This window comes from Physella acuta, unplaced genomic scaffold, assembly GCF_028476545.2.
Source record: "Physella acuta isolate Inbredline_101_S28 unplaced genomic scaffold, ASM2847654v3 ptg000896l, whole genome shotgun sequence".
Taxonomy (NCBI): domain Eukaryota; kingdom Metazoa; phylum Mollusca; class Gastropoda; family Physidae; genus Physella; species Physella acuta.
In genome coordinates, this window is record NW_026732413.1 from 293,203 (window position 1) to 302,375 (window position 9,173).

A 9,173-nucleotide genomic window follows, 5' to 3' on the forward strand; every position below is an offset into this window, starting at 1 on the left:
CCCCCCCCCGAAAAAAAAGTCTGGAAGAAACACTGGTAACGAACATTAGCGGTAATGGTGAGTACTTGGCTATATCATCCGAAGGGGTTGACATTTGATTGTTTCGTTAAAGTCGGCTAAAATGTAGACAGAGTTTTAATTCGGAAACTAAAAGACGAAAAGATTTACGAGTTGTGAAGAGAATTATTAAATACGAAGAAGAAAAAACTAAATACCGATAAAGGCTTGTAGCCAAATAACGTGGACAGATCTTTTTAAAAAATACATTTAGTACCAAAATGATGATTGTTGTTAAATGACAACTAGTGTTTCAGTCCAGATCTGTTCGTTGGACTACGATAACAAATGTTGTCCTAGTGTACGCTCTATATGTACACACTAATAAACTAGCTCAGCTCAATGTTTTACTCGAGATCCTGTAACTGGACTAATTTCTTTACATTTTTAGTTTCTTCGCGTCTGCGTTTGCGTCTGTTTTTTTTTTTTTTTTTTTTTTTTTTTTTTGCTTTATCTGATGACAAAGTCAAGGCCACAGAGACGAAATGCGCAGAACCAGTGACCCGGTGTCTGTTACAGTTTTTACACTGTTATATAATGGGTTGCTTTTTTTTTTTTTTTTGCTTGCACAGAACGTAAGATAACTTACTTGGCATACAACTTTCAGCATCTTTAAACCTCTTCTAGTATTATAGCCAATTTCAAGCGAACGAAATGGTAACGTATTTTCTTCACACTTCGGTAGCAGTTGTGTTTAGTACACATACGTCACAGTTCCCTCCATCTCCTTTCATTTTAAAGACAGCGGGTTCAAAAAGTGTAACAAAAATGCCAGGCCATCAACGAAGTGCGGTTACGAAGATAACAAGTTTCCAATCGCCCTTGACCTGCTGTTTGTTGCAGCACAGCGGGTCAACATGACACTGCGCGGCATAAAAGATAAGAACTTTGCAACGAATTTTGTCTAGGCTCTCAGTCAGCTGTAGCAACAAAAAATCTGGTCGTATTGCGATCTATGTTTACTAGCTTAGCCATAACACTAAGCATTAAGAGAACACTAACCCGTGATAGGGTTAAATCAACAGTCAACACCATTGTTATTGTATGAACTGACACCCCACCGAAATGAATGTATCACCTGACACCCCCACCACTGTGAATGTATTACCTGACACACCCACCAGCGTGAATGTATGACCTGACACACCCACCATAGTGAATGTATGACCTGACACCCCCATCATAGTGAATATATGTCATGACACCCCCACCATTGTGAATGTATGAACTGACACCCCCATCATAGTGAATGTATGACCTGACACCCCCACCGTTGTGAATGCATGACCTGACACCCCCATCATAGTGAATGTATGAACTGACACCCCCACCGTTGTGAATGCATGACCTGACACCCCCATCATAGTGAATATATGTCCTGACACCTCCGCCATTGTGAATTTAATTTTTTTTTATTCCATCCGGAGTAACTTTTAACATGCACGGAGGAGGGGGGTGCCTAAAAACCGGTTGACTGTGGGTCTAATCTTCTCCATCTTACAGAAAGCAATGCGTTGAAGCATTTGGATGAGTAAATAATTATAGTCAAATTCCATGTCATGTTAGTTAAAAATATGTATGTAAAACAATAACAACAAAAAGATCAAACATTTTTTAATTCAATTTCCATTTATGTTTACTTTATTAGCTTTACACCTCGGCTGTAAGTCAGCATTCAAACATTTCTAAAAAGCTAAGACTATTTTTCCGACACGAAATCTGTTCTCAGAAAACACAGTTGAACCCCAACGTTTCCACTAAGGCGTTGGGTCCGGCAAAAGGATCAGCGCTAATCTGATCGATGACCGCTCTGCATTTGACGACGTCACGGAAACAAAAGGCCTCGACACAACGGCCGAACAGCTCTAATGATGACTGGGCCGAGGTGGGGTTCAGCCTGGTCCAAGTCCTGAGGAACCTCGGCCACATGAGAATGAAGGCGCACATCTGCAAGGCTTCCTTCCTTAAGTCAGTGTGGTTGCACCTGGATATCACGCCGACCAGGTCTAGACAACCAGGCGGGGAGCCGGGGCTGAGGATTGTGTTTTAATACACTTTAATCAGTGAATTTTTAAAAATCATTCATAATTTTTCATGGATCTATTTTTGTTTTTAAAAATTATAATATCAAAGACCTTCTATGCGTGGCCTTTGTCAGAAGACATACACTTTTTAAAAAGAAAAATGGGATGCTTTTAGATACCGATGTCCGATAATAGACTCTTCCTTAAAATAGGTGGGTTGGGTTGTTAGTAGTATTGTAATCTGGACTTATTTATGGTTAGAAATTTTTAGGGTTAGGCGAATGGTAGGACCAAGGTTGGGGTTAGGGTTAGGGACATGGTTAGCATTGACATTAGCCAGCCATGTGTGTATTTAGTTAACTGCCAGTAACCTAACACCCCTTTTTTAAAGAAGATTCCATTATCAGACCGCTATAAAAATTCCCTCGAAAATGATATTGTGTCGCATTATCGTGTGTAGTTTTCTTCAATATATTTTGCAATATATTTGAGACTATCCCTAACTCCCACAAAATACGTTATGCCTTCCCCCCACCCCACCCCCCCCCCCCCCCTCACACTCCCATTTCTCCTATACGTAGTACCAAGCCAGAGAAAGAGCCCTAACCCCTGCTTCAAATATTGAGGTGTGACGTCATTTGTGGACGACGTCATTACTAAAGTGTACTCACAAATTCTGGTCCGCCGCCCCATGGAGGGACCGTACGATCATGGCTTCTTCTGGCGCCAGGTTCAGTCTATTGGCCACCTCCCCCAGGGTGTGGCCCGTTAGCGGAAGTGCCATGACATTGTCAAGTGACAACCAGTGCAAGACTATAAATAGAACAGACCTGGTTATGCATAATTGTGCTTTTGTGTGAATTAAGTGATCTTCTTCTTCTTCTTCGTTCTTAATTATTAGTGTTGAAGGGGATCGAGATGTATCTGCCAGTGGGATTGAACTCGAGACTTTGTTCGAATTTATCAACCATGTACTTTTTGCCGACTCGACCACGCCTCCAACACAATTAAGCGTTACGTGTCAATTGGTTATGCGCCATTGAGGCCATTGACTCCGATTTCAGCCTGCTTTTCTTTTTGGATTTGCTTCCATAGCCTTTGTCCAACCAAGAACAAACTACAAGGCAGCAGTTGTTTAATTTTGGAGTTGTCTCTCCTAGAATTAAGTGATGAAATACGTTATTTTATATATTTATTAACATGGTGATAGTGTGGTATTACTACTCACCAAGATAGTATAGTACATCTACTCACCAGTGTAGTACAACTACACACCACTTGTGTAGTACAACTACTCGCAACGATAGTGGAGTATAACTACTTAACACGATAGTGTTATATCACCACTATAGTGCAGTACAACTACTCACCACTAGAATAGTGTTACTACTCACTACAATAGTGTAGTATCAATACTATAGCATAGTACAATTACTTACTACTAGTTTTTGTGAAGGCAACAGAAAGCCCCGGAATCTGCGTCTGGTCCTTCCCTTGATTGATGTTGACGGGCCTAGAAAGTTGCATGATAGTTAGTCAGCTCAAAATCCTAATATATAGTAAGTTTAAAATAAACAATGAAGGTATATTTGCTTTTTTGACCCATTTCTATTTTAAAAATATATCTCTCAAACAGTATAGATTTGAAAAAAACATATTATCTTTTCCTGTTTGTGCCCAAGACATAAAGCAAATATGTGTTAGGCTAGTATAACAGTAGAACTAAGCAGTTGTTTAGCTTACATGGGGAGTAAAACATCTATTTGTGTTTTTATTTAGGTAGGCACGTTAAAAAAGCAAGTGCTTAGTTTCTATTGTATGCTTCACGTCTGTGGTTTATTTGTTGTATATGTTGGATATTCTCGAGTAGGCCTATAAGATAAGGTAATAAACACACGCTTAATATTAAATAAATTCGCTTACAAGTTCCGCCAAAACATTTTTACATTAAAATGAAAATCAAAATACATTCGCACCATACTGTCTTCAATTGAATTGACATAGATTGCAAAAACTCCAACAAGAAAGAAGATTAAAATCACAAAAAGAACCCCGGTGATAGAATTTTCTAGAAACGACAAACGGTGCAGCTGAGGAAACGTGTACCGGAAGTGTATCCTAGATCCGCATCTGTCGACGTTTAGAGTGACCCTGTTGTTGTCGTCATCGTACACAAGCTTCAGTACCTGTCCAAAGGCGTTTACTGTTGGAGGGTCACCCCAGGGTGTCCGCTCGCTGCCTGTTGGCTTACCCCAGCTGACGAACTGGTGACGTAAGAAATATTGGCCCGTTATAATAAAACTTTATTTAAAATGTTTCTCCCTCACTCACTCTGCCTGTATATTTTCAATATCACTTTTGACTTTCTCACTTTTTTTCTTTCTCTGTAGTTTTTATAATCGGATCGAGTACTTTTCTAATGCATGGCAGCCAGGATTAAGGATATAATGTGTTGCATCCATGAAGTTACCAGATATACCCGTGAGGTTCTGCTAGGTTTAAACTCCATCACCCAGTACATTGCGAAGCCTCGTTTAGTGCTGGGTCTGAGGACGGTCTATGGTCTCGAGCCTGGGTACCGAACACTTGACGTGCGGGATAGCAATCGTATGTTCTACCATTAGAGCACTCCTTCCCCAAAATTGTATTTAAACTAAACAACATGAGAAAAGTGATCGGGTAGGTTGACGATGCTAGAGTAAGTCTTAAGGCTTCACTGTTGATTAGTAGTCATGGCGGAATTTAGTTTTTAATTATTTTTAATCGCTTCTTTCAAAATATCAAATCATATTATCAGTCTGAGTAAGAAAGAGTAAGTATGCATAAGGATTATATTTACACACATCATAATAATATTGTTACATATAATCACCTCATAGACTCCGTTGGACGCTGACCCTATAACCCGGAACGAAGCTCCCACGTGCACGGAGTGAGATGTGACGTTGATGAAGACGTCGAAACCATGGATGAAAAACTTGCCCCTCACTTTAGTGCTGAAGCTGTAGACCTTAGAAAAAAAATGTGATAAGCTGTAAGCGTCGATAGTAACCGTAGGGCATTTGGTGCCAGTCTTTGGTTTAATGATTCTATTACCTTTTTATCTGGTATAGGAAATTAAAAAGAAGTACAATCTTGAATCAAAAGCCTCTTCTGAATACTTATTATGCGTGTTAAATTGTTAGCAACAGCTAACAGGAGTCGTATTTTAAATTTTGAAAGTAGCTAAGAGTATTAAAATTTAAATCTCGTTCATCATAATGCTCAGCAGGCCCTTTTGTCGTATGGAAGCTTTTTATTGTGACGTTTTCAACAGATTCATCACCCCTACCTAAAATAACCCATCGCGTTGGATCGCAATAAAAATAACCCCAGAAAAAACGCTTCCTTACGGCTCCCGTCACTTACTTACGCAACTTACCGAAGATAATGTTGTGTTACCTTTATTGTACACACACCAGCAGATGTGATGTAATCGGTAGCTAGAAACTCCATGTCCACGTGGGTCACCAAATATCGACACGGCATGGGTAACTCGGTCCTTTCAAAAGCAAAACTTATCACCTGCGGGTCATTTTTTATCTCAGCGTATGCGTCGCCTACATTAAAAGACAGGAGAGACATTGTTAGATATACAAACAACACAATCACAACCAAACAACCACAACATAACCACAACCAAACAACAACAGCACAATCACAACCAAACAACCACAACATAACCACAACTAAACAACAACAGCACAATCACTACCAAACAACCACAACATAACCACAACCAAACAACAACATCACAATCACAACCAAACAACAACAGCACAATCACAACCAAACAACAACATCATAATCACAACCAAACAGCAACAGCACAATCACAACCAAGCAACCACAGCATAACCACAACCAAACAACGACATCACAATCACAACCAAACAACCACAAAACAACCACAAAACAAACCACAACACAACCATCACAAAACAACCACAAAACAACCACAACACAGCCACAAAGATCTCACATGGATAGTAGCAGGCGAAGTTGCCTCTGCCTTTGTCCGTGTCGCAGATGCACGTGTTGTTGATGCAGGAGGCCTCGCCTTTCAGACACACCCTCTGGTTGTCCTCGCATAGGTCCCCGCCAACTTTTTGTTTTTCATGGCAAACGGTGTGAGGTTTATTAGTTTAATTACAATAAAAGTATTCAAGGAACTATTAAACCATTATTTATTCATTGAGCGCTCTTAAAATAGTCGTTTGTTTATAAGTTTGCAATACATAAATAAGCCTTAATTAACGGAAATGTTTCTTCACCACACTTCACTAATAACTTAGCATGTGTAAACCTATTTAATTACAATCACTTCTAGCTTAAAAAACGAGACAACCCTACAATACGTTAGTGTAATTACTCTAAAGATCACCACGATTAAGTAATCAGTTTTGTTGTTCAAAGCGAGATTACTCTCTTTTTAATTCTGTTATATTTAATGTAACCTATTACATTTTCAAATTAATATCCAGTTTTAATTAATTTATTTTTTATCAAAATGTATTTTTGTTAATTATTGTAATTATCATTATAATCTATCTCGTTAATTCATATTGACGGCCCCAATAGCTGCGAATACGTAAGCTTAGTTTAAATTAATTTTTATTTTAGGGTCTTAAATATTTCTTATTTTTTAACACGTTTTTAACACGTTTTTAACACGTTTTTATTAACTCAGCTTCGCGTGTGTTTGTTGTTAAAATTGACATCGAAAATTAACCCACTTCTGATTGCTCAATAGATCTGAAATTTGGCATGTAGGCTACTTTCGCCTAACAATTTCAGATGCAATCATAAAAACTAGCAATTAGAGACGGTAATTAGCTTAATTTAATTACGCCCCAAGGACCATAAAATTGAGGACATGATTTCTAAAGATACCGACAAGACTGGAGGCTTATAGACACAGTTACTTCGGCCCCAATCGATGTGAGCGCGCTGGCCGTGATCGTATAGTGGTTAGTACTTCGCGTTGTGGCCGCGACAACCCAGGTTCGAATCCTGGTCGCTCAAGATTTTTTTAGTCCGTGTATTTATAAACACTTAGTCAATTCATACTTAATCAAGTCATTAGATAAAGTAGAAAATAAACTATATAAAAAACTTTTTTAAAAACCACGTTTTTCATGTGTAGCAACGGACTAAAAAGGAGAAAATAAAATACTTAAAAAAAACTTTTTAAAAAACCACGTTTTTCTTGTGGACTAAAAAGTAGAAAATAACTATTTACATACATTTGATGACAAAAAACGTGGGTCGGGCAGATGGGTCGGGAAATTTGATGGTGAACGTACCCACGTTTTTTGTCATCAAATGTATGTAAATAGTTATTTTCTACTTTTTAGTCCACAAGAAAAACGTGGTTTTTTAAAAAGTTTTTTTTAAGTATTTTATTCTTAACTCAGCTTCGCGTTTGTTTGTTTGTTTGGATGTTTGTTGTTAAAATTGACATCGAAAATTAGCCCACTTCTGATTGCTCTATAGACCTGAAATTTGGCATGCATGCTACTTTCGCCTAACAATTTCAGATGCAATCATAAAAACTAGCAATTAGTGACCGTAATTAGCTTAATTTAATTACGCCCCAAGGACCATAAAATTGAGGACATGATTTCTAAAGATACCGACAAGACTGGAGGCCTATTGACCCAGTTACTTCGGCCCCAATCGATGTGAGCGCGCTGGCCGTGACAAAAAACGTGGGTCGGGCAGATAGGTCGGGAAATTTGATGGTGAACGTACCCACGTTTTTTGTCAGTCATCACAAGAATCTGCACAGCTCGAGGAAGCACAAAAGAAAAATTTATTTTCTACTTTTTAGTCCACAAGAAAAACGTGGTTTTTTAAAAAGTTTTTTTTAAGTATTTTATTATTAACACGTTTTTCTTAACTCAGCTTCGCGTTTGTGGATTTGTTTGTTTGTTGTTAAAATTGACATCGAAAATTAGCCCACTTCTGATTGCTCTACAGATCTGAAATTTGGCATACAGGCTACTTTCGCCTAACAATTTCAGATGCAATCATAAAAACTAGCAATTAGAGACCGTAATTAGCTTAATTTAATTACGCCCCAAGGACCATAAAATTGAGGACATGATTTCTAAAGATACCGACAAGACTGGAGGCTTATAGACACAGTTACTTCGGCCCCAATCGATGTGAGCGCGCTGGCCGTGATCGTATAGTGGTTAGTACTTCGCGTTGTGGCCGCGACAACCCAGGTTCGAATCCTGGTCGCTCAAGATTTTTTTAGTCCGTGTATTTATAAACACTTAGTCAAGTCATACTTAATCAAGTCATTAGATAAAGTAGAAAATAAACTATATAAAATTTTTTTTTTAAAAACCACGTTTTTCATGTGTAGCAACGGACTAAAAAGGAGAAAATAAAATACTTAAAAAAAACTTTTTAAAAAACCACGTTTTTCTTGTGGACTAAAAAGTAGAAAATAAATTTTTCTTTTGTGCTTCCTCGAGCTGTGCAGGTTCTTGTGATGACTGACAAAAAACGTGGGTCGGGCAGATGGGTCGGGAAATTTGATGGTGAACGTACCCACGTTTTTTGTCAGTCATCACAAGAACCTGCACAGCTCGAGGAAGCACAAAAGAAAAATTTATTTTCTACTTTTTAGTCCACAAGAAAAACGTGGTTTTTTAAAAAGTTTTTTTTAAGTATTTTATTTTTGCTTTATAAAATTTAAAGTTTTTCGATGTTTACAGAATTTAGAGAACATAAACTATGATAAACCGTTAACAAATCTACACACCACACACAAAACAAGCCTATTTTTAAATAGAGTGGTGTACTTGCCTCCTGAGCTATAATGCGTTTGGTTGCCTTTTGAAAACCGTACGGCAAGTAGACATAGAAAAAAGACACTTGTTTGGAGCATTTTCAAAAGTTGGACTGGAAAATCCGAAACAAACTATCTGAAATCTGGCCAAAAAATGGTCATGCTATCAACCCCGCTTTAGAACACGCGAAGTGTGTTGATTGTGGTGCACAGACGAAGTGGTATTAGAGTTATATCACCGTGTGCTT

General features: G+C 38.2%; 1 protein-coding gene across 1 annotated transcript; it reads right to left on the reverse strand.

The window, feature by feature from the left end:
• Nucleotides 1-1,687: 1,687 nt before the first annotated feature.
• LOC131952909 (uncharacterized) lies at nt 1,688-9,173 on the reverse strand. Its single transcript, XM_059315843.1, has 8 exons — nt 8,943-9,173; nt 6,103-6,225; nt 5,523-5,680; nt 4,954-5,091; nt 4,188-4,345; nt 3,521-3,594; nt 2,753-2,894; nt 1,688-2,089 (listed from the first exon to the last, which is right to left on the reverse strand). Exons 1-8 carry the CDS (start codon nt 9,022-9,024, stop codon nt 1,783-1,785), a joined length of 1,182 nt encoding a protein of 393 aa, XP_059171826.1. The 5' UTR covers nt 9,025-9,173; the 3' UTR covers nt 1,688-1,782.